The sequence below is a fragment of the Bombina bombina genome, chromosome 3 (genome assembly GCF_027579735.1).
Source record: "Bombina bombina isolate aBomBom1 chromosome 3, aBomBom1.pri, whole genome shotgun sequence".
NCBI classification, from domain to species: domain Eukaryota; kingdom Metazoa; phylum Chordata; class Amphibia; order Anura; family Bombinatoridae; genus Bombina; species Bombina bombina.
The window spans coordinates 853,049,375-853,076,336 of NC_069501.1; the positions used below are offsets into that span (position 1 = coordinate 853,049,375).

At 42.3% G+C, this 26,962-nt stretch overlaps 1 protein-coding gene across 1 annotated transcript in view; it reads right to left on the minus strand.

Annotated features, from left to right (window-relative positions):
* Window positions 1–26,962, minus strand: part of TM9SF2 (transmembrane 9 superfamily member 2) — a 179,704-nt gene that overhangs the window by 102,883 nt on the left and 49,859 nt on the right. Inside the window, exons 4-5 of the mRNA XM_053707814.1 lie at window positions 25,481–25,608; window positions 13,258–13,387 (exon numbers count right to left, since the gene is read on the minus strand). Of these exons, the coding sequence (XP_053563789.1) occupies window positions 13,258–13,387; window positions 25,481–25,608 (258 nt within the window). The remainder of the gene's footprint in view (window positions 1–13,257; window positions 13,388–25,480; window positions 25,609–26,962) is intronic.

Sequence of the window (26,962 nt, forward strand, 5' to 3'; positions counted from 1 at the left end):
AGGAATGGGAAAAAATGCCAAAGAACAAGCTTCTAGCAACCAGAAGCAATAAAAAATGAGACTTAAATAATGTGGAGACAAAAGTGACGCCCATATTTTTTCGCGCCAAATAAGACGCCCACATTATTTGGCGCCTAAATGCTTTTTGGCGCCAAAAATGACGCCACATCCGGAACGCCGACATTTTTGGCGCAAAATAACGTCAAAAAATGACGCAACTTCCGGCGACACGTATGACGCCGGAAACGGAAATAGAATTTTTGCGCCAAAAAAAGTCAGCGCCAAAAATGACGCAATAAAAAGAAGCATTTTCAGCCCCTGCGAGCCTAACAGCCCACAGGGAAAAAGTCAAATTTTAAGGTAAGAAAAAATGTTAAATTAAAATGCATTATCCCAAATATGAAACTGACTGTCTGAAAATAAGGAAAGTTGAACATTCTGAGTCAAGGCAAATAAATGTTTGAATACATATATTTAGAACTTTATAAACAAAGTGCCCAACCATAGCTAGGAGTGTCACAGAAAATAAGACTTACTTACCCCAGGACACTCATCTACATATAGTAGATAGCCAAACCAGTACTGAAACGAGAATCAGTAGAGGTAATGGTATATATATATATATATAAGAGTATATCGTCGATCTGAAAAGGGAGGTAAGAGATGAATCTCTACGACCGATAACAGAGAACCTATGAAATAGACCCCGTAGAAGGAGATCACTGCATTCAAATAGGCAATACTCTCCTCACATCCCTCTGACATTCACTGCACGCTGAGAGGAAAACCGGGCTCCAACTTGCTGCGGAGCGCATATCAACGTAGAATCTAGCACAAACTTACTTCACCACCTCCATCGGAGGCAAAGTTTGTAAAACTGAATTGTGGGTGTGGTGAGGGGTGTATTTATAGGCATTTTGAGGTTTGGGAAACTTTGCCCCTCCTGGTAGGAATGTATATCCCATACGTCACTAGCTCATGGACTCTTGCTAATTACATGAAAGAAATTCTGTTTTCTCCAACATAGGTGTGTCCGGTCCACGGCGTCATCCTTACTTGTGGGAACCAATACCAAAGCTTTAGGACACTGATGATGGGAGGGAGCAAATCAGGTCACCTAGATGGAAGGCACCACGGTTTGCAAAACCTTTCTCCCAAAAATAGCCTCAGAAGAAGCAAAAGTATCAAATTTGTAAAATTTGGCAAAAGTGTGCAGTGAAGACCAAGTCGCTGCCTTACATATCTGATCAACAGAAGCCTCGTTCTTGAAGGCCCATGTGGAAGCCACAGCCCTAGTGGAATGAGCTGTGATTCTTTCAGGAGGCTGCCGTCCGGCAGTCTCATAAGCCAATCTGATGATGCTTTTAAGCCAAAAAGAGAGAGAGGTAGAAGTTGCTTTTTGACCTCCCCTTTTACCAGAACAAACAACAAACAAGGAAGATGTTTGTCTGAAATCCCTTGTAGCCTCTAAATAGAATTTTAGAGCACGAACTACATCCAAATTGTGCAACAAACGTTCCTTCTTTGAAACTGGATTCGGACACAAAGAAGGCACAACTATCTCCTGGTTAATATTTTTGTTAGAAACAACTTTCGGAAGAAAACCAGGTTTAGTACGCAAAACCACCTTATCTGCATGGAACACCAGATAAGGAGGAGAACACTGCAGAGCAGAAAACTCTGAAACTCTTCTAGCAGAAGAAATTGCAACCAAAAACAAAACTTTCCAAGATAATAACTTAATATCTACGGAATGTAAGGGTTCAAACGGAACCCCTTGAAGAACTGAAAGAACTAAATTGAGACTCCAAGGAGGAGTCAAAGGTTTGTAAACAGGCTTGATTCTAACCAGAGCCTGAACAAAAGCCTGAACATCTGGCACAGCCGCCAGCTTCTTGTGAAGTAAAACAGATAAAGCAGAAATCTGTCCCTTCAAAGAACTTGCAGATAATCCTTTCTCCAAACCCTCTTGTAGAAAGGACAGAATCTTAGGAATTTTTACCCTGTTCCATGGGAATCCTTTCGATTCGCACCAACAGATATATTTCTTCCATACTTTATGGTAAATTTTTCTAGTTACAGGCTTTCTAGCCTGAATAAGAGTATCAATGACAGAATCTGAGAACCCACGCTTTGATAAAATCAAGCGTTCAATCTCCAAGCAGTCAGTTGGAGTGATGCCAGATACGGATGTTCGAACGGACCTTGAACAAGAAGGTCCCGTCTCAAAGGTAGCTTCCATGGTGGAGCCGGTGACATATTCACCAGGTCTGCATACCAAGTTCTGCGTGGCCACGCAGGAGCTATCAAGATCACCGAAGCCCTCTCCTGATTGATCCTGGCTACCAGCCTGGGAATGAGAGGAAACGGTGGGAACACATAAGCTAGGTTGAAGGTCCAGGGCGCTACTAGTGCATCTACTAGAGTCGCCTTGGGATCCCTGGATCTGGACCCGTAGCAAGGAACCTTGAAGTTCTGACGAGACGCCATCAGATCCATGTCTGGAATGCCCCATAATTGAGTTATTTGGGCAAAGATTTCCGGATGGAGTTCCCACTCCCCCGGATGAAAAGTCTGACTCAGAAAATCCGCTTCCCAATTTTCCACTCCTGGGATGTGGATAGCAGACAAGTGGCAGGAGTGAAGCTCCGCCCAGTGAATTACTTTGGTCACTTCTTCCATCGCCAGGGAACTCCTTGTTCCCACCTGATGGTTGATATATGCAACAGTCGTCATGTTGTCTGATTGAAATCTTATGAATTTGGCCTTTGCTAGTTGAGGCCAAGCCTTGAGAGCATTGAATATCGCTCTCAGTTCCAGAATGTTTATCGGGAGAAGAGATTCTTCCCGAGACCATAGACCCTGAGCCTTCAGGTGTTTCCAGACCGCGCCCCAGCCCACCAGGCTGGCGTCGGTCGTTACAATGACCCACTCTGGTCTTCTGAAGCTCATCCCTTGGGACAGGTTGTCCAGGGTCAGCCACCAACGGAGTGAATCTCTGGTCCTCTGATCTACTTGGATCGTCGGGGACAAATCTGTATAATCCCCATTCCACTGTGTGAGCATGCACAGTTGTAATGGTCTTAGATGAATTCGCGCAAAAGGAACTATGTCCATTGCCGCAACCATCAAACCTATTACTTCCATGCACTGCGCTATGGAAGGAAGAAGAACAGAATGAAGTACTTGACAAGAGCTTAGAAGTTTTGATTTTCTGGCTTCTGTCAGAAAAATCTTCATTTCCAAGGAGTCTATTATTGTTCCCAAGAAAGGAACTCTTGTTGACGGGAATAGAGAACTTTTTTCTACGTTCACTTTCCACCCGTGAGATCTGAGAAAGGCTAGGACAATGTCCGTATGAGCCTTTGCTTGTGGCAGAGACGACGCTTGAATCAGTATGTCGTCCAAGTAGGGTACTACTGCAATGCCCCTTGGCCTTAGCACCGCTAGAAGGGACCCTAGTACCTTTGTGAAAATTCTTGGAGCAGTGGCTAGTCCGAATGGAAGTGCCACAAACTGGTAATGCTTGTCCAGAAAGGCGAATCTTAGGAACCGATGATGTTCCTTGTGGATAGGAATATGTAGATACGCATCCTTTAAATCCACCGTGGTCATGAATTGACCTTCCTGGATGGTAGGAAGAATTGTCCGAATGGTTTCCATCTTGAACGATGGGACCTTGAGAAATTTGTTTAGGATCTTGAGATCCAAAATTGGCCTGAATGTTCCCTCTTTTTTGGGAACTATGAACAGATTGGAGTAAAACCCCATCCCTTGTTCTCCTAATGGAACAGGATGAATCACTCCCATTTTTAACAGGTCTTCTACACAATGTAAGAATGCCTGTCTTTTTATTTGGTCTGAAGACAATTGAGACCTGTGGAACCTTCCCCTTGGGGGTAGTTCCTTGAATTCCAGGAGATAACCTTGAGAAACTATTTCTAGCGCCCAAGGATCCTGAACATCTCTTGCCCAAGCCTGAGCGAAGAGAGAGAGTCTGCCCCCCACCAGATCCGGTCCCGGATCGGGGGCCAGCATCTCATGCTGTCTTGGTAGCGGTAGCGGGCTTCTTGGCCTGCTTACCTTTGTTCCAGCCTTGCATCGGTCTCCAGGCTGGCTTGGTTTGAGAAGAATTACCCTCTTGCTTAGAGGATGTAGAATTTGAGGCTGGTCCGTTTCTGCGAAAGGGACGAAAATTTGTTTTATTTTTAGCCTTAAAAGACCTATCCTGAGGAAGGGCGTGGCCCTTTCCCCCAGTGATGTCTGAAATAATCTCTTTCAAGTCAGGGCCAAACAGCGTTTTCCCCTTGAAAGGGATGTTAAGCAATCTGTTCTTGGAGGACACATCCGCTGACCAAGACTTCAGCCAAAGCGCTCTGCGCGCCACAATAGCAAAGCCTGAATTTTTCGCCGCTAATCTAGCTAATTGCAAAGTGGCGTCTAAGGTAAAAGAGTTAGCCAACTTAAGTGCTTGAACTCTGTCCATAACCTCCTCATAAGAGGATGCTTGATTGAGCGACTTTTCTAGTTCCTCGAACCAGAAACACGCTGCTGTAGTGACAGGAACAATGCATGAAATTGGTTGTAGAAGGTAACCTTGCTGAACAAACATCTTTTTAAGCAAACCCTCTAATTTTTTATCCATAGGATCTTTGAAAGCACAACTATCTTCTATAGGGATAGTGGTGCGTTTGTTTAGAGTAGAAACCGCCCCCTCGACCTTGGGGACTGTCTGCCATAAGTCCTTCCTGGGGTCGACCATAGGAAATAATTTCTTAAATATAGGGGGAGGGACAAAAGGTATGCCGGGCCTTTCCCATTCTTTATTTACAATGTCCGCCACCCGCTTGGGTATAGGAAAAGCTTCGGGGGGCACCGGGACCTCTAGGAACCTGTCCATCTTACATAATTTCTCTGGAATGACCAAATTGTCACAATCATCCAGAGTAGATAACACCTCCTTAAGCAGAGCGCGGAGATGTTCCAATTTAAATTTAAATGTAATAACGTCAGGTTCAGCTTGTTGAGAAATTTTTCCTGAATCTGAAATTTCTCCCTCAGACAAAACCTCCCTAGCCCCTTCAGACTGGTGTAAGGGCATGACAGAACCATTATCATCAGCGTCCTCATGCTCTTCAGTATCTAAAACAGAGCAGTCGCGCTTTCGCTGATAAGTGGGCATTTTAGCTAAAATGTTTTTAATAGAATTATCCATTACAGCCGTTAATTGTTGCATAGTAAGGAGGATTGGCGCACTAGATGCACTAGGGACCTCCTGAGTGGGCAAGACTGGTGTAGACATAGAAGGAGATGATGCAGTACCATGCTTACTCCCCTCACTTAAGGAATCATTTTGGGCAACATTACTATCAGAGGCATCATTGTCCCTACTTTGTTTGTCACATTCATCACATATATTTAAATGGAGAGGAACCTTGGCTTCCGAACATACAGAACATCGTCTATCTGATAATTCAGACATGTTAATAGGCATAAACTTGATAACAAAGCTCAAAAAACGTTTTAAAATAAAACCGTTACTGTCTCTTTAAATTTTAAACTGAACACACTTTTTTACTGAATATACGCAAAAGTATGAAGGAAATGTTCAAAATTCACCAAAATTTCACCACACAGTGTCATAAAGCCTTAAAAGTATTGCACACCAAATTTGAAAGCTTTAACTCTTAAAATAACGGAACCGGAGCCGTTTTTACATTTAACCCCTATACAGTCCCTGGTATCTGCTTTGCTGAGACCCAACCAAGCCCAGAGGGGAATACGATACCAAATGACGCCTTCAATAAGCTTTTTCAGTGGACCTGAGCTCCTCACACATGCATCTGCATGCCTTGCTTCTCAAAAACAACTGCGCATTAGTGGCGCGAAAATGAGGCTCTGCCTATGACTAGAAAAAGGCCCCCAGTGAAAAAGGTGTCCAATACAGTGCCTGCCGTTTTTTTTAACAAAATTCCCAAGATTAAAATAACTCTCCAAAGTTATAAACCATTAAATATGCTTATAAAGTAATTGTTTTGGCCCAGAAAAATGTCTACCAGTCTTTAAAGCCCTTGTGAAGCCCTTTTATTCTTATATTGAAAATTAAGAAAATGGCTTACCGGATCCCATAGGGAAAATGACAGCTTCCAGCATTACCAAGTCTTGTTAGAAATGTGTCATACCTCAAGCAGCCAAAGTCTGCTCACTGTTTCCCCCAACTGAAGTTAATTCCTCTCAACAGTCCTGTGTGGAAACAGCCATCGATTTTAGTAACGGTTGCTAAAATCATTTTCCTCTTACAAACAGAAATCTTCATCTCTTTTCTGTTTCAGAGTAAATAGTACATACCAGCACTATTTTAAAATAACAAACTCTTGATAGAAGAATAAAAACTACATTTAAACACCAAAAAACTCTGAGCCATCTCCGTGGAGATGTTGCCTGTGCAACGGCAAAGAGAATGACTGGGGAAGGCGGAGCCTAGGAGGGATCATGTGACCAGCTTTGCTGGGCTCTTTGCCATTTCCTGTTGGGGAAGAGAATATCCCACAAGTAAGGATGACGCCGTGGACCGGACACACCTATGTTGGAGAAAGAAGGGGCCTCTGCATTAGAAGGTCCTTCCCCAACGGAAGACTCCAGGGTGGCAGAGAAGACATTTCTGTTGAATCTGTATACCAAATCCTGCAAGGCCAGGCAGGAGTAAAAAGGGATTTTTCCAAACCCTCTTCACCTAGGCCCTCTCCTGCCCTATTTGAGCAACGACCCGATAGAGAAAAACAAACAGGTACATATGAAAATCTAAGATGCCGCCAGGACATCTATCAGTACCGCCTGAAGAACCCTGGACCTTGACTCGTACCAAGAAAACCTGGTACTCTACCAAGAGGGATGAAAAGTCTGCCCATTCAAAAAGGACGCCTCCCCATAGACCACTCCTGGGATGAGGACCGGCGTCAGACAGCGAGTGTGGATCTTCCCCCACTGAATTATTTTGGTTATCTCTGTCATTGCTAAGTAACACCTCGTTCCTCCCAGACGATTGATGTAAATGTCCACTTGGAACCAGATAAACTGGACCGAGTCTCAATGGGGCCAGGTCAGAAGAGTATTGAAGATACTCTCAGCTCTAGAATGTTTATAGGAAGAAAAGAATCTGACTAAGTCCAAACCCCTGAGCTTTTAGAGATACCCAGCCCCCATTCTAACAGGCTGGCGATTGTTGTCACAACTCTGAACATGATAAACTGCAGAAGTATGAGGTAAACCCGACCAAACCGGTTGATGTACATTGCGGTCTCCACTGATGGTCAAGGAGTGGACTGCAGAGCTAGACCAAAGCCGAAATTCTTTGTTTCCTGACTTCTGTCAGAAAAACTACAATGATCCTAAAAAGATAGACCTTTTTAGAATTAAACGGCTCTTCTCCAAATACACCTTCCAACCAAGTGATCGCAGGAAGGAAGACAACGTTGCCGTAAGGAATTTCGCTTGTTGAAAGAATGGCGCCTGGAGCAGGTTATCGTCCCTATAGGGCGCCACAGCAATGCCTTGTACCCAAAGCACTATCAACAGTAACCCCAAAACCTTTGAAAAAAATTCTGGGAGCTGTAGCAAGACCGAAGGGAAGGTCCCCAAATAGGAAAAGTTTGACTAGAAAGGCAAACCTTAGGCACTTGTAATGACCAGACCTCGTTCCTGTCGTGGAACAGAAACTATCACCCCCAGGTCGGAGAAGATCCATACAAGAATAAAAAACGCCTCTCCTTCTCTCTGGCCTGCCGAAGATCTTGAAGGCAGAACCTGCCCCTGGGAGGAAAAAATCTTAAACTTCTTGTTTGAACAAAGAAGGACAATCTGCCCCCCACAAGATCCTGTCTCAGATCGAAGGTGAGCCCTCCCGCTTGGAAGAGGGAGTAGAAGGATTTCCCTGAAATTTGAAAGGAAAGAAGATTACTCTGATATCCGCTTTATATATCCAAAATATCATAGATATCACCGACAACTCCAGCCCAAACAAGGTCTTACCCTTGTAAGGATCACTAGAATTTTAGACTTAAATAAGACATCCGCAATCAGGATCTTAACCCTAATGCACTGCGGGTCATTAAAGGGACACTGAACCCAAATTTTCTCTTTCATGATTCAGATAGAGCATGCAATTTTTTCTAATTTACTCCTATTATCAATTTTTCGTCATTCTCTTGGTATCTCTATTTGAAATGCAAAAATGTATGTTTAGATGCCGGCCCATTTTTGGTGAACAACCTGGGTTGTTCTTGCCGATTGGTGGATAAATGTATCCACCAATGAACAAGTGCTTTCCATGGTACTGAACCAAACAAATAGCTTAGATGCCTTTTTTTCAAATAAAGATAGCAAGACAACAAACAAAATGTGATAATAGGAGTAAATTACAAAGTTGCTTAAAATTGCTGCTCTATCTGAATGATGAAAGAAAAAAAATAGGTTCAGTTTCCCTTTAACGTAAGTATGATCTAAATTCCCGCAGAAGGCAAACATCTGTAGAAAAGAAGATGGATAACTTCAATGCCCCTATCCAGTCCTGGATATTTTTGAGAGGAGTGTCTGTCTAATAGAAATAGACAACACCTTAATCCTTTATGCTTGCACACTAGTGAGACTATCACTGTAGGTAATCATTGAAAACCTTAGAGTACTACTTTCTTTTACCCCCTAGGGAATCGTCCACTAAGACTCCTCAGAGTCCGACGTAGGAAGCGTCCATTCAAGTTAGAATATGGAGAAAAAGAGGAGTACCCTGTCCTTTTTCTGGTACCCACAACATTTGTTTAGTTTTATTATACTGATTAAGATTGACTACACAAATTATGTCTTAGTAGATCAGAAACGTCAGAACCTCCTTAGGTAGCAAACGGAGGTGTGTACGTTTAAACTGAAAGAAACCACTTCAGTGACAGATAAAGGAGATACCCAGACTGAGTCTGAGATCTTTCCCCCATATGCCCTCGAAGTATCTCCCTCCTTCAGGCTTTAGGGAAGAAACGTTCAGAATTAAATACACTTCATCAAGCGTATGCCCTGCTTAGCATGGGAAAGGCATACAATGTAACAGATATCGCCAATGACATTATAAGAGCAATGTTTTGCAAAGCAACTCCAAATGGAGCTTGCGAGGAAACGAAGGGCACTGCATGTGTGGGCTATAAAAAAAATTGGACACTTGAGGAAAAAAATTCTTTATCCCTTTAGTAAAGTCCTCTTTACAACATAATGAACAAAGAAAGGGATTAGTATTGCCACAATGTACCAAAACATAAGGAAAACACTTTGTAGGGTCTCTTGGGATTCACAAATGGATGAATAATCAAATAAAATACTTAACATTTTAAAACGTTCTTTATTGTGGTTGGCAGAAGTGGCTGAATAGGAAACAATAGGCAGATAAGCATTGCACACCCCCTCTACACCTCAGCTTAATCAAGTTGAAGTGTCTGTCAGCCCTTCTGCTCAAAATTTTGACTCAGCTGAAGCGCTGTCCTTTAAGCGCAAAAAAACTGACATTAATTCACAGGTCCTTCCGATAACCGGAAGTACTAGGAAGAAGAAGCTGTCGTCTAAACTGAAAACACTATAACTAAAATACCCAGTTCCTTCCGATAACCGGAAGCATAGTAGAGGACTGCGCAACTAAATTGGTGCCATATAAGCTCACAGTCATCTCCCGGTCGCCATTATAAAGTTATTAAGTTGAGCTCCCGGGAGAAATAACGGACTGAGCAGTCTCTTAAATTGGGTATTTGCTTACACCGTTTGGTAATCTAATAGTGAAGCCCCTCACACTGAGCTTGCACCCTGCATTACAGCACACACACAAGCTCCGCCCCTTGTGGGCGTTTCAATAGTCATCTCCCGGTCGCCATTCCTATTATCATTAAGTTGAGCCACAGAGGAAATAACAGACTGAGCAGACTCAGCTTAGGTAGTTGCTTAGTCCATTTGTAAATCTAACAGTGAAGCACCCTCACACTGAGTTAGCATGCATTACAGCACTTTGTCTGTTAAATGTTAATAGTGAATCACCACATTGAGTTTGCACTCTGCATTTCAGCTCAAGGTTGCTCATATGTAATCTCCAGGTCAGCTACTATTAGTCATGAGAGCAGCCGGGAGAGGAAATTCACAATAAGCCCCAGTGCCTGCATCCCTACTGCCATAGTAACTCCTAATACACTAAGAGAATCTCTCTCTGTAACCCCTTAACAAGGAGCCCATAACTACCATGAGGTCTGTATATAGAAACTAAAGTGCCCAAACTTATTCTGAGTTTTCTACCCCCAGAAATAAAGTCAGCACTTACCTAATCTTCTGCCTGGCAGCAAGACAGTTCTCAGGTTTAGGAGGTCCTCTCCCTCCCATGGCCCTGTAAATAAACGAAAGTCCTGAGTAAATATCCCTCAGGTTTTCAAGGTAAGGGCAGCATCAGAATATGGGAGGCGCAGTGAGAATTATGTCCCACAAGTTCCCATTGCTCTAAAGCCACCAAAGCTCTACTGAAGAGACTGATATGGACTACGGCTACACCCTAGAACAAAGCAGCACAATCTTGTACTACTTTAAAAATAATTAACTCTTGATTGAAGAATCTTTTTCTAATACCTCACTTTACCACTTCCTATCACTAACGTTGGCAAAGAGAATGACTGGAGTGGGAGGGAAGGGAGGAGCTATTTAACAGCTTTGCTGTGGTGCTCTTTGCCGACTTCTGGTGACCAGGAGGTGAATATCCCATTAGTAATTAAGATGATCCGTGGACTCATCGTGTCTTAAAAAAGAAAAGGGACTGCAAAGGACTTTAAAGGGACATTAAACATCTGATGAAAATTGCTCAAACTTTTTTTTTTTATTAATGAAAAAAAAACTAATCAATGCTGTCTATTTTATCAGTTCCTCTTACCCCAAACTGTTGAAGAAGACAGCACTGATCCAGTGCTTGATTCTCCTATGTAAGCTGCCATATTGTAATTACAGGGGCACAGTAGTCAAATGGTCATGATGCAGTCACGTGACACACACACAGCATATTGTCTGTTACATATACAGTGCTTAAAGGAATCAAATCTGCCTGCAGCTTCTGAGTTGTAGTGTCTGAAGACACATATTTATTTGTCAGTCAGAGTATAAATATTTTTCATTTCCCAATCTATGTATGTAATACACATTATGCAGAAGGATTTAAATAGAATGCTTTATATACTGTGCTTCTGTTTTTAACTCCCCCAAGAGTTTTATTTTTTTTTCAAAATGCCCACAAGTTTTATGTTCTAAGCAAAGCAGTTTGCAGTGCACGGCTTCAGGCACTATTATCATTGTAAATTACTGACATGTTCCAGGAGGGGGAGAGAGGAAGGAGGAAGCGCTCACACTGCATATACTTTGTGCAGAAGATTTCTGCTTTTCATGACCTTTCCTCCTGTTTATGTAAATCACCAAGAGCTGACACTTGTTCCAGCTTAGTGATCGTTTACACGAGCAGATCGCACTGCAATATACAAGTGCATTGGAGCCCTTTGCAGTTAAGTAGCTGAAAACATGTAAAATACTATTTATGCAATATTCATATTTAATAAAGTGTTATACTGTGTATTTACTGTAAATATTTCACATTCCAATGTTCTGTGCATAGAGGAAAGGAGGTAAGTAAACTTTGGGGGCTAAAATCTTTTTGATTTTTAAAGCTGTTGCTAGGAATATTACATAATTCATCACTATGTGCAGAATTATGTAACATTATCTTTTAAGTTTACTGTCCCTTTAAAAGGTGAGTTTAAACAAAAAGGTACATAAAACAGCTGATCACAACTACAAAATAATACTAACTACTTACTTTGTTATTTAATTTCATCCTGTTCCTGCAGCTCTTTTCAAATCAGTTTTCCTGTTTTAATAGCTTGAAGGTGCCGGATACTAAATCTCCTCCTCTTCATACTGGACACCACCACCATCTTGGAGCTCAAGTATTTTCCAAACCAGTCACAGGAGAAGTTTTCATTTACATATTAATAAGGCTGTCAACTTTTTGAAAACTGTTAAAATGTGCTTCAGGTTAGGGTGCATGATACAAAGCAGGAGCCATACATTTTAATTTTTTTGCAGTGGTTGCATTGCTATATATTATTGTTGAGTATTTTTTTTTAAATATAATTTTCTGTACTGTAAAACAGTGTAATAAATGTAAAGCTCACATGATGTATCATGCACACTAACTCCAAGCAAATGATACAGCTGTAAAAATTGACATTATCGCACTTATCGGTGTGTGTGCACAGCTTCTGTCACAGACTCTGAGAATATTTGAGCTCCAAGATGGCAGTGCCCAGTACAAAGAGGCGGAGCTTAAGAATCTGGAACCTTTAAAGTGAATGTAAAAGTTTCATCAAGTAGTGCCTGGTTTTTAAAAATACTATTAAAAACAGGGGCACTTTCATTGATGAAACTCTACTTTGCACCGTATTTGTAGAAATACTTACCTCTTCGTCTTGAAAGCCGGATCGCTGATGATGTCAGAAATATTGATTCTGGCCTTTCTCTAATCACCGTGCCGATTTAGGAAATGCTTCCCCCGGGGGGGGGGGGAGCCGTGATTGGAGGATGCCGGTATTGTCATTGCTGACATAGGAAGAGGCTTGCGACGGGCTGGCGAAGAGCTGGAGCGGCTTTCAAGACAGAGGTATTTTTACAAATATGGTGCAATGTAAAGTTTCATCAATTAAAGTGCCCCTGTTTTCCATAGTATTTTTAAAAACCGGGCACTAATTGATGAAACTTTACATTTACTTTAAGCTATTAAAAATGGAAAACTGATTTAAAATTTTAAAAAAAAGGAGGTGGTACAGGAACAGGATGAAATTCAACAACATAGTGAGTAGTTACTATTCTTTTGTAGTTGTGCACAGCAGTTTAAAATGTCCCTTTAATTCTTCACAAAAAATAGTTATACAACTCTAGTTTTTTTAAACTGCCCACATCCAGCAGACATTAGAACCCTAATGTTGACTGCTATACAGTAATTGCTTGAGCAGTATAGGAGCGTGTTTATATCTGACCCCAATTATCCACATAAAAAAGAGAAACAATGGTTTCAAGGAGTAAATTTCATATAAAGCAATCCACATAGAATAAACATGACTATTAAATGCTTTTGAAACCATCAATTCCATATACAGATCTTTTGCAATACAAAAGTTCATTTGTTCCCTTAAACGAATGGCTTACATTTATCACACATGCATCTTTAGGATGACCATCTTGAGTGACATAACATCCAATGGGAAAACCTGGATTACAAAATTTCTGTCCATCTTCAACATCATAGCACCATGTAACTGGCATATTATCAACAATCCTACAAAAAAAAAAAAATATAAATATATTAGGAATCATATCTCTATGTACAGTAGAAATCTTTGGGGAAAAAGGTCCTCAGTGACCATGTAGGAGATTACTCAAAACAGTAACAGCAACAGACAGTTTTTAGAACCATGTCAGCAAAAGCACTAAGTTAAGAATAAGACATACATTTTATCAAAATATTTTGTTTCCATAAATAATGATGCATCTTGCAAGTATCTTTATAGTTGGTCCATTTGCATCTCACTTTATCACTTGGATAAAGCCTACTTGTTTAGCAAGATAGCTCAAATAAATAAAAACATAAATTATGCTTACCTGATAATTTTCTTTACTTCAGATGGAGAGAGTCCACAGCTTCATTCATTACTTTTGGGAATTCAGAACCTGGCCACCAGAAGGCGGCAAAGACAACCCAGCCAAAGGATTAAATACTCCTCCCCTCCCACAGAAGAATAAAATTACAGCCGCCCTACATAAAAACAAGGGTGGGGAGCTGTGGTCTCTTTACATCTGAAGAAAAGAAAATTATCCACAGCTGCATTCATTACTTTTGGGAAAACGATACCCAAGCTATAGAGGACACTGAATTCTAAAACGGGAGGGTACAACAGGCGGCCCATTCTGAAGGCACCAAGCCTGAAACCACAACCCAACAAAAATCCTGCTTTGTCAGAGGCCAAGAAAACATTGAAAAGGAAAATAGGCCCCAAGGACACTGACTTGCAGATAGACCACAGCCTTGCTAGAAACCTCAGAAGACAGCCTCAATTGAGCCAACACTCCTCGAGGGGACCCATCGCCCCAAGGTTGGTCCACAACCGTACCCCCCTAAAAGAGAAAGGGGAACGAGAACCAAAAACTCCCAAAAGTGAGAGGACATGGAGGAACAAACAAGGATTCCTGGAAAACCCTAAACAGGGTGCAAGAAGATCCAAATAAAAAATGGAAAACCACAATAAGCGAGCCAAGCTCACAGAAACCCTAAGGGATCCTGAAAACAAGGGAAGGCAATGCCCAAACCCCAAACTGTACAGAACCCCAAGGGTGGGACCGGGAATCAGAAAAAAAAGAAAGATCTCCAAAAAAAAAAACAACAGAGCAACCGCCCTGAAAAAAACCAACTGAAACCGGAGCCCCAAGTCGCCAGGAACTCTGAATATCGAAATATTCGCAGTCAACACGTGCATCAAACCCAGAGAGCAACCTCCGAACACCACATGCTGCAGTCGTACCAGGATGACTCTGAAATAAAATACTTGCAGGCAAGGAAAAAGCATCCAAAGATAGATAACCAACACCAACCGACGGACTGCTAACATCCACTAAGTAGTGAGTACACAGAACACCGGACCAGCCCAAGTCACAGGCAGGTCTGAAGGACAGGGGAACATGAAGTACACCAACAACCGGCCCCCAGATAAAAGGGCATAATGGGATGGCCTCAGTCACCCCAACAGAGCTCAGGTGCCATCCAAAAGTACCAACAAACAGGTACTCCTAAAAAGGACCCCATAAAGATAGGCCGAAACCAAACACTATACGTCAGTCTCAATACAACACCTACAACAGGTACTCCCAATGAGAACCTCATAGAGGTAGGCCTAAAAAGGCAGAAGAGCCCTATGCTTTAACATGGCGACTGAGACCACAGACGGAACAAAACAATCCAAGAAAAGCGGACCGCTCTCCTTACGGGATAAACCACCTGTAACAACCACCTGCCCACAGGACAGGACCACCACCCTCCAGAGAGAGGGAAACCCCATCTCTTTAAGAAAGGCAAAACAACCCCCCCAAAGGAAGGGCACAGACAAATAAAAAGCGTACACACTCACAAAAACCAAAGCCCTAAAGTGAGCCAACTGAAAACCATCCAGGCGCCACTGAGGACTACGAAAAGGAAAACCCCCCAAGAAGGGAAGTACATACCGTTCCAGAACATGGCAGGCCATAGGGAGCTTAAATACACAGCTCTCCTGGCCAAGCTGCTAGTAGCTAAACTGGCGAGAGCATAAGTTATAGCCTATGTTCCCTGGAGAACTGGAGCTCCCGAACCAGCCACAGGATCAAATAAATCTAGAAAAATACCAGATAAGGCCATGAAGAAAAAGTTCCCACACACAACAGCGAGATCCAGCTAGCGAACCATGGGGCTAACCACCAATCAGACCAGCTGCTTTGGCCCAGAAGATCCAGACAAACGAAGGCCAGAGCCCCAGAATTGTTTAGACAAACAATACCCCAGGGAACACCATACCCTGTCTAAATAAAAAAAAAAAAAAAAAAAAAACGACTACACAAGGGTAAGAATAACCCAGAAAATTGGTCTAAACATAAATCCCAACCCTACGGGAAGAGAACACCCCTTACAAAAAGTTCCAACTCCAAAGGAGAAAGGGCACAATAGAGCCGCTAAGATTCTAAGCCCAACAGGCGAACCCCCAACTTCTAGGACCAAGGGGAAACATCGGGGACGAAGTCACCCGAAGAGCGAGGTAACAAAGGCTAGTCACCATAATTTCCTTAGAGTACAAAACAGAACTACACCCAAGGAAAAAGAATGCATAGCATCCCAAACCCTGGAAACAGCCCCTAGACGGAGCCAGGATAAGGAGACCAGATAGCCTATCATTCCTAATAAGGAAAGACTAACCCTCAGAGTAGGAAAAGACCGCAAGGTCAACCTCTAAGGAGAAACGGACAAAGTCCAAAGATCTCAACCCAATAGAAGAGTCCTCAAAAAGGAAAAAGTTCAAAAAGGACAATTCCAATAGCCCTAGAAGGGCATGATCGCTCATAACGGCAGCAATGAGGCCCTAAAACCTACAAATCTTCAACCCCCGCGGGGAAGGAAACACTCAAATCCCAACAATATCGTAAAACCGGAGTTTGACGCACTAGAACTCCGAGTCCCAAACGACCAGCTCAAAGGCTGCTGAGGACTGAACCAGTCCCTTATCCTTATGCCCCACGGACCCTCAGGTCCTCTCAGAATGCTTAGCTGACACTTGTAAAAACAAGCTAAGAAAAACACAAATAATAAAGCATCACTCAGCGCCAGGCAGAACAGCCAGGCAGAACAGGCGCCACATGTCTGAAGGTGTTGAACCCGGTCAGAACCAGTCTGATCCTAGCCATTACTGTTAAGGATGCAATATTCACCCCCAGGGAGGGAGAAATAAACAACAGACAACAAATAGGAGTAAACGTGTCCTCTGAACAACTTCTGTAAAAGTAAACAGTGCGATCAAGAAATCGCGAGTATCGATTCCAGAAGGAAAACTCCCGAAGGAATATGAAACCAAATATGAGCTTTTAAAATCAAATAAAAGTCATCCTAACCGGATTGAATAAAAGAAAAGGCAACCTGTAGGTTTTCACCTAAAAGGAACAGACACACCTGCAGGACCAGCCTAACGAAACCCTGCTCATCCCAGCTCAGATTGGAAAGGATACTCATAACCAGACTATAAGAAGATTACTTCATCCCCTTATATTTAATTCTGTGAGCTATTCGAAGAAGACCGAGAACCCCTATATCCATTAAAGGATGGGATCATCCAACAACGCCAAAACATGCCGTAACAGAACACAAAGGCGTGCCAGCCTATAACGAAAAGCACAGCACACTTCCACCGGAGCCTCAGGAACAGTCGCTCCCCCAGAGAACTGAGCGGGCCACCCCAAGCCTGGGGGGCCGGATTGACTTGACACGAACATAACCTTAAGCAGACATCTGGAAGCTGCAGATGCGCCATCGCCATCAGGATTTGATTATGGAAACGTGCCGCAACCTCCGGAGGGAACAAACCCCCATCCAGGGAGGGATAAGCATAATCTGGGTCACCTGCACGTGTAGCAACAGTAAGTGGTAGGGAAATCGTCACTCAAGGGACAGCACCCCCAGAGGCGGATGGCTCAGCGGCCCCTAGATTCCCCGATCCCGAGGAATTGAGCACTCTAGCACGGCATATGGAACATAACTGACTTTCATGTGTCATCTGGGCCGATTCATATTCACTACAATAAGTAGAATCTGAATCAGAGACCACTTCAATCTCAACATCAGAATCCTCCATAGCTGGGATATGAATACAAAAAATGGACCAAATTTTTAAAACAAATCTTAAACAGCCCCTTACACCCACAATGAATGGGGCACTCACCACTTCCTATGCACCAGTCACCAGCGGACCAGAATTCCTCGCCCATGTCAGGAATGCGGAACTGGAGAGTCAAAAACGTGACCATTCGCGGTCACAAGGTAGGCCGTACAGTCCATGAAAAGCACGCCCAACCGCAAAGGCAGCGTCACTTCCAAGGCCGTTATGTTCCACAAAACCATGAGCCTAAGTAACACTACACATAAGCAGGTCGAATCACATAAACATGATTAAAAAAAAACATGTTCATATAACCCCCCCCTTAGGAGATATTAACCCTTGATTCCAAGATACTAAAAGGAGCCTCACGGAGACTCTAGTTGGTCCCGCAAGGTGGTATCCTCTCGGGAAAACATTTGTAATACAAACCAATCATGCGAAAGTAAAATTAAACGATCTTACCAGTATCTACCCCGTGGAATAGGAACACGGCCCTTCAAGTGTGACAGATAGTAGCCTCTTCTCTGCCACGGACTTGAGAGAAGAAAGCAGGCCGCCGAAACTCGTCAACGCAGATTGCTTATGGAGCGGTTACAAATGAGTCGGGATGGTTTTGCAGAAAGACTCTCCCTGCATCTCCAGACTCTAACTTTCATCCAAGCTCTCACTGAGAGGATGACAGGATTACTTAAAACTCCAGCCCCATGCCGAAGAGTACTGCCCTCCATAAGAGACAAAACGTAAATTTCGGACATTTCTCTGCTAACCTTTTGGGACGAAAGGCATAGAATGACTGGGGGATGAGGGAAGTGGGAGGAGTATTTAAGCATACGGCTGGGGTGTCTTTGCCTCCTCCTGGTGGCCAGGTTCTGAATTCCCTAAAGTAATGAATGCAGCTGTGGACTCCATTTATGAAGAAAATATGCACTTTTCCCTCACTAAGTAAAGCTAAAGAAAACATTCCTAAAAGTTTGCATTATATATAATCTAGGTGAGATAAACTCAGTTTGTTTGTTTTACATTCAAAAATGTTTTGTCATAAATGTATTACTTCATTTTATTTGGTCATCAGCCCCATTAGTGATTCCTTTCTTCTGTGGGTAATGTAGCTTAGTTACTTGAGATGTGGTTCTGGTCCAGAGAAACAGAAAGCTGGTCTACCCTTCTCAATTGCAAACGAATGACACAAGCACAGTTCTTCTGCAATGAGTAGACCAGCTTTGTAAACAGTGAATCAGATAGTTATAGTGATAAAAAGTTTATCTGGAGCTAGATAAGTATTGCAGAGCATGAATCAAGATACCCCTGGGACTACAACAAGCATTATTAGTTAGCATTGGTAAGTTAGAGGTTGGATGTCACTTGGAAATAAACTAAAATGTATTTTTTTTATTCTGAGGAACAACTGTGAAATGTTCTCTGGCTGCCCTACTAGTTAACAGTAAACCATATTCACCAAGGCAGTTAAATGTTTACCTACACTGGATAAACTGTGCATCCTGGATTAAAAGTTTGAAAGCACACCTTTGGTAAGTCTATTGAACATCCGGTAAGGCTTCACAATAACCGTGATGCAGATGGAGGGGGAAAAGGGGGGGCAGAAGTCTATAGCATAAAACATAAGATTTAATAAAAATGACAAAAACTCATTTCTACATACTACATCAAGGCAACGCACAGAGTTGAGCCCTTTTCTTGTGAAGAATAATACCTACTATCACTTTAATCCTTACAGTAAACTATTATGCAGGAATAATTCATATAAAAGGTAAACTGTATACCTTTTATATATAAAACCCACGTTACTTAAGCCATTGGTTTCAAGAGACTTCAGAAATATAATAACTGCAGGTATCTTCTGGAATACTTCTTCTAGTACCATTTACCTATGAAGTCTGATTGTAACTGAGAACCTGGCAGATGCACAAAAAAAGAAAATTTATGCTTACCTGATAAATTTATTTCTTTTTTGACACGATGAGCCCACGGATCATCTTAATTACTAATGGGATATTCACCTCCTGGTCAGCAGGAGGCGGCAAAGAGCACCACAGCAGAGCTGTTAAATAGCTACTCCCTTCCCTCCCACTCCAGTCATTCGACCAAAGTTAAGGAAAGAAAGGAAAAACCAAGGTGCAGAGGTGACTGAAGTTTATAATCACCAACAACATGTCTGTCAAGAACAGGGCGGGCTGTGGATTTATCGTGTCAAAAAATAAATAAATTTATCAGGAAAGCATAGATTTTCTTTTTTTTATGACACAATGAGTCCACGGATCATCTTAATTACTAATGGGATTCAATACCCAAGCTAGAGTACACAGATGATAAGGGAGGGACAAGACAGGGAACCTAAACGGAAGGCACCACTGCTTGAAGAACCTGTCTCCCAAAAGTGGCCTCAGCCGAGGCAAAAGTGTCAAATTTGTAGAACTTTGAAAAAGTGTGAAGAGAGGACCAAGTTGCAGCCTTGCAAATCTGTTCAACAGAAGCTTCATTTCTGAATGCCCATGAGGAAGCAACAGCCCTCGTGGAATGAGCGTAACACTCTCGGGAAGCTGCTGTCCAGCAGTCTCGTATGCAAAACGTATGATACTCTTCAGCCAAAAAGAAAGAGAAGTAGCCGTAGCTATCTGTTCCTTACGTTTTCCTGAGAAAACCACAAACAAATTAGACTGATGAAAGTTCTTAGTCGCCTGCAGGTAAAACTTTAAAGCACGGACCAAGTCCATATTGTGCAGAAGTCGTTCTTTCTGAGAAGAAGGATTAGGACACAAAGAAGGAACAACAATCTCCTGATTAATGTTACGATCAGAAACAACCTTGGGAAGAAATCCTAATTTAGTACGTAAAACTACCTTATCTGAATGGAAAATAAGATAAGGAGAATCATACTGCAATGCCGAGAGCTCTGACACTCTACGAGCAGAAGAAATAGCAACAAGAAATAAAAATTTCCAAGATAACAACTTAATATCTAAGGAATGCATAGGCTCAAACGGAGCCCCTTGAAGAACTTTGAGAACTAAATTAAGACTCCATGGAGGAGTAACTGGTTTGAACACAAGCCTGATCCTGACCAAGGCCTGACAAAATGATTGTACATCTGGGACATCCGCCAGACATTTGTGTAACAAAATAGATAAGGCCGAGATTTGACCCTTTAGGGAACTTGTCGATAAACCTTTCCCCAAACCCTCTTTAAGAAAAGACAAAATTCTAGGAACCCTAACTCTACTCCATGAGTAGCCCTTGGATTCACACCAATAGAGATATTTACACCAAATCCTATGATAAATCCTTCTAATTACAGGCTTACAAGCCTGAATCATGGTCTCTATGACCGAGTCAGAAAATCCCCGCTTGGATAAAATTAAGCATTCAATCTCCAAGCAGTCAGCTTCAGAGAAACTAGATTTGGGTGAAGGAAGGGCCCCTGAATCAGAAGGTCCTTCCTCAACGGAAGTCTCCAAGGTGGCAGAGATGTCATCTCCACCAGATCTGCATACCAAATCCCGCTATGCCAGCCCGGTGCTATGAGGATAACGGAGGCCCTCACTCGAGGAAGAAGAGCAAACGGAGGAAATAGGTATGCTAGACTGAAGGTCCAAGGGACTGCCAGAGCATCTATCAGTTCCGCCTGGGGGTCCCTGGACCTCGACCCGTATCTTGGCATTCTGTTCAGATGCCATGAGATCCAATTCCAGCTGACCCCACTTGTGAATGAAGTTGGAGAAAACTTCCGGATGGAGTTCCCACTCCCCCGGATGAAAGGTCTGTCTGCTCAAGAAATCCGCCTCCCAATTGTCTACCCCTGGGATGTGGATCGCCGACAGACAGCAAGAAAGGGCTTCTGCCCACTGGATTATTTTGGTTACTTCGGTCATCGCTAAGGAAATCCTTGTTCCTCTCTGATGATTGATGTAAGACACAGAAGTTATGTTGTCCGTCTGGAACCAGATAAACCGGACCGTGGCTAACTGGGGCCAGGCCAGGAGAGAATTGACAATCGCTCTCAGTTCCAGAATGTTTATAGGAAGAACAGACTCTGACCGAGTCCAAACTCCCTGAGCTTTTAGGGAGCCCCAGACTGCCCCTCACCCTAGAAGGCTGGAGTCTGTTGTCACAATCACCCAAGATGGTCTGCGAAAGCAAGTTCCCTGAGAGAGATAATCCAGAGACAACCACCATTGGAGAAAATCCCTTGTCTCCTGCTCCAGTAGTAATGGAGGAGACAATTCCGCATAATCTCCGTTCCATTGCCTGAGCCTGCTTAACTGCAGAGGTCTGAGATGGAAGCGAGCAAACGGGATGATGTCCATTGTCGCCACCATCAGCCCGATTAACTCCATGCACTGAGCCACTGATGGCCGAGGAGTGGACTGAAGGACTAGACAAGTATCGATAATCTTTAATTTCCTGACTTCTGTCAGAAAAATCTTCATAGACAGGGAGTCTATTACGGTTCCTAAGAAATTTACCCTTGTATTTGGAACTAAGGAACTCTTTTCCAAATTTACCTTCCACCCGTGAGATCGTAGGAAGGACAACACCAAGTCCGTGTGGGATCTTGCTAGTTGAAAGGATGGCGTCTGGACTAGGATGTCGTCCAGATAGGGCGCCACTGCAATGCCGCGTGATTGAAGCACCGCCAACAGAGATCCCAGAACCTTTGTGAAAATTCTGGGGGCTGTGGCAAGACCGAAAGGAAGAGCCACAAACTGGAAGTGTTTGTTCAGAAAGGCAAACCTTAAGAACTTGTGATGATCTCTGTGAATGGGAACATGTAGGTACGCGTCCTTTAAATCCACTGTTGTCATAAACTGACCCTCTTGGATCAATGGGAGAATGGAACAAATAGTTTTCATCTTGAAGGACGGTACCCTGAGAAATTTGTTTATATTCTTGAGGTCTAAAATTGGTCTGAAGGTTCCCTCTTTTTTGGGAACCACAAACAGATTGGAATATAACCCCAGACCCAGATCCTGAACTGGAACGGGAACAATCACTCCCAGGGCGGAGAAGTCTCCTACGCAGTGTAAGAACACCTCTCTCTTTGTCTGGTCTACAGATAATCTTGAAAGTAGAAATCTGCCTCTGGGAGGAAAACTTTTGAACTCCAGTTTGTATCCCTAAGACACTATTTCTATTGCCCAGGGATCCTGAACATCCCGAACCCAAGCTTGAATGAAGGAGGAAAGTCTGCCCCCTACCAGATCCGGTCCGGATCGGGTGTATGCCCTTCATGCTGTCTTGGATTCACTAGCAAGCTTCTTGGATTGCTTTCCCTTATTCCAAGACTGGTTGGGTCTCCATGCAGGCTTAGATTGTTCCTTCTTAGAGGAGGAAGAGGAAGAATTTCCCTTGAAATTTCGAAAGGAACGAAAATGACTCTGTCGTCCTTTATGTTTGTTTGTCTTATCTTGAGGGAGAAGATGACCCTTACCTCCTGTGATATCAGAGATAATTTCCTTCAGGTCAGGTCCAAACAAGGTCTTCCCATTGTAAGGAATAGCTAGAAGCTTAGACTTAGATGACACATCGGCAGACCATGGTTTTAACCATAAGGCTCTGCGAGCTAGGATAGAGTAACTTGAGACCTTAGCTCCCAGCATGATAACTTGAAGGGAAGCGTCCGAAACAAAGGCATTAGCTAGTTTAAGAGCTTTTATCCTATCTTGGATCTCATCCAAAGAAGTTTCTGTCCTGAGGGCCTCAGACAGTTCATCAAACCAATATGCCGCCGCACTAGTGACGGTGGCAATGCACACAGCTGGTTGCCATTGCAGACCCTGGTGTACATATATCTTCTTGAGTAAACCCTCCAACTTCTTATCCATAGGATTTTTGAAAGCACAACTATCCTCTATGGGAATAGTAGTTCCCTTAGCTAAAGGTGGAAACGGCCCCTTCCACCTTAGGAACTGTTTGCCAAGCCTCTTTGATAGAGACGGTTATTGGAAACATCTTCTTAAAAATAGGAGAGGGAGAAAGAGGTATGCCCGGTCTCTCCTATTACTTAGCAATGATCTCAGTAGCTCTTTGAGGAACTGGAAATACATCTGTGTAGAAAGGAACCTCGAAATATCTGTCCAGTTTACTAGACTTCTTAGTGACAATAACAACTGTGGAGTCACTGTCGTCCAAGGTAACTAAAACCTCCCTGAGTAACATACAAAGGTGTTCTAGTTTAGACCTGAAAGATACCACCTCAGAGTCCTTCAGAGGTAATAGACTCTCTGAATCTGAAATTTCCCCTTCAGATGCTACGGCAGTACCCAGAAACCTTGCTTACTTAATGTCTGACTTTCCTCTTACGTTTGCCCTGCACAACATTGGAAAAGCAGACAAAGCATCAGAAATAGCAGAAGACATGAGAAAAGCTATGTCTTTTAAAGAAACCCCAGAATGGACTATAACGGTAGCACAGGGCACTGCTTGTGAGGGCGGTAAAATTTAGGACGCTTGGGGAGAAAGCTGCGGCATATATTGACCCTAATCATTAGACTCTTGGACAACATCCGCCTTAGAGGAGTTTGGCTCTAAAAAAATCTTTTCCCTATATTCAAAGTCCTCTCAATAGATGAGGGACAGAAAGGGATTGGTGGTTCCACATTGGCGTCAAAACATAAGGAGCAAGTGACATCTTGCAAGTCCCCATGGCCCATGCTTGATCACAATTGGCCAAATAGCAAATACATTTTTTTTAAATGTATTTGCAAATATTAAATAGAAAAACCGTTACTGTCTCTTTAAATTCAAAACAGTTCCTTTTTCACTGCAAACCGTTCAGCTTAGCAAACAACGATTAAATAAAAAATTACACCTCTGCACCTCAGCTGAAGTGCTCCTACCTGACTGAAGGTCAGCCAATTTCCCCCTTTTATCAGCTCCAGACAATCCATTTAGCGCTGCTGAAAAGGAAATACCATTTCTGTACTAGCAACGCATGCCCTGCTTCACCATGCGACTCTAGAACAGACCGGACAAATTCTTCCTAATGTCGCTCTCTCAGAACTGAAGCGCAACTAAAGTGGCGCGCAAACAGGAAGCACCGCCCATCGTGGGCGTTAATCTATGCCGAAACTAGCCGCTCGTCATAGTTAGAGAACAGTGTGAAACCACCAGAGCCATAACGCCAGCCTTACTCCAGCCCCAGTGCCTGCCAAGTAACGCTGCCAAAATATACTCTCCCTCCAGGAAAGATTGTAATGTCCTCAACATAAAGAGCCACCTTCCCTTTAGTGTCCCTTATGTTCAGAGTGTGCTTACTTTTTTCTGAGTCTCCTTATTGTTTCAATGTACCCCAGAAATTTAAAGTAGCACTTACCTTAGCTTCTGCCTGGCAGCAGGCAGCTCTCAGGCTTGAGAGGTCCTCTCCCTCACATTGACCTGAGGAGAATAAAATGCTGAGTAAATGATTACCTCAGACTGAAGGGAAAGGGGCAGCAGGAAAACATGGGAGGCGCAGTGAGAATTATGTCCCACAAGTTCCCATTGCTCTAAAGCCACCAAAGCTCTACTGAAGAGACTGATATGGACTACGGCTACACCCTAGAACAAAGCAGCACAATATTGTACTACTTTAAAAATAATTAACTCTTGATTGAAGAATCTATACTAACACCTCATTTTATCACTTCCTATCACTAACTTAGGCAAAGAGAATGACCGGAGTGGGAGGGAAGGGAGGAGCTATTTAACAGCTCTGCTGTGGTGCTCTTTGCCGCCTCCTGCTGACCAGGAAGTGAATATCCCATTAGTAATTAAGATGATCCGTGGACTCATCGTGTCATAAAAAAGAAAATATTCTTCTAATACAAATATTGTATGAGAACCACTTGAGCCTCCTGGTTTCTTGATATTAGTCAATGACAACAATGGAGCTTGAAAGATTGTTTTGTATCTTCAAGTACACAGATAGCGACAACTTACATAAAAGATAAACAATTAATTACTAAAATTATAAATAGTTAACTTACCAATGATGTTGATAGTTCAGGAGCATACTTTTTTTCAAAAAGTCCAATTTCTGTTTACTGCTTGTATCCGAGGTACTATATTTCTTTGTACAAACTGGAACACATTTCTTCTCTTCTTTAAACTTAAACTGCAGAAAAATACATCTACACTCATGAAATCAATAAATAAAGCATCATCATATAACTGATGTATAAGTTGGATGCTGATAAATTTATATAGAAATAAAATAGAGGAACAGCAATTCTAGGAGCCATCTTATCTCCTGGAATTTGTCAAACTGCGATGGAACATTAATATATAGTGAAATAAAAAACATTTCTAAGATTATATTTTTCATGTTGACAGACAATTACCGATATAATTCATAACTGCATTACTATTTTATTATGAATGTCCACCACATCCTTACACACAAACTGCAAATACTTATAAAAGCTTTGTTCATTTTTCTTCCCACAAAACACAATAAGCAGTGATTATAGTGTGAATAGTGTAATAACAAAATTATTCCAAGGGTCTCTATTCAAACATGAATATATAAACACACTTTTTAAATAAAATATAAACATTCCATTTCAAAACTTTTAAAAGGACATGAAACCCAAAGTTTTTCTTTCATGATTCAGATAGAGAATACAATTTTAAACATTCCAATTTACTTCTATTTGCTTCATTCTTTAGATATCCTTTGTTGAAGAAAAAGCAATGCACATGGGTGAGCCACTCACACGAGACATCTATGAGCAGCCACCAATGAGCAGCTACTGAGCCTATTTAGATATGCTATTATCATCGGTTATTTGTAGAGTGCCAACAGATTCCGCAGCACTATAAACAAATGCGGGGTACAACAAAACATTCATAGGGATCAAATGGGTAGAGGGCCCTGCCAAGAGTTGCACTGTTGTAGTCAGATCTTAAGAAGGTGATCTACAAACAGCTGAACTCATAGGCTTACATGCCAAGGGGGTTCAGGGGATAGCAACGGAGGAGAGGAACACAGGATATCAAGAGAATTAAGGAAATTAGATAACAGAAGTAAATAATAGTAAATAATAATAATAGAAGTAAAACAAAGTTGTTTGCCTGCTCTTTTTAAATCAGAAAAGAAAAAATTCGGGTTTCATGTTCCATTAAATTACAAATTGTATATTTAGTGAAAATGCTTGTCCGATAGGGATAACCCACTGAGGGAACAGCTGAATTTTATTTACAATGGACATAATGCTAATTGCATTCACTAACACAAAGCACAAATTAAAAGAGACATGAAACCCAAAACTTCCTTTAAAATTGCATGCTGTGTCTGAATTATGAACAATTTTAAAACGTACTTCTATGAGCAAAGTTTCATCATTCTCTTAGTATATTTGTTGAAAAGCAAGAACGTAAGCTCAGGAGCATTCACATGTCTGGAGCACTATATGGCAGCAATGTTGCAAGAACACTAGATGGCAGCACTTTTTTCTGTCATGTAGTGC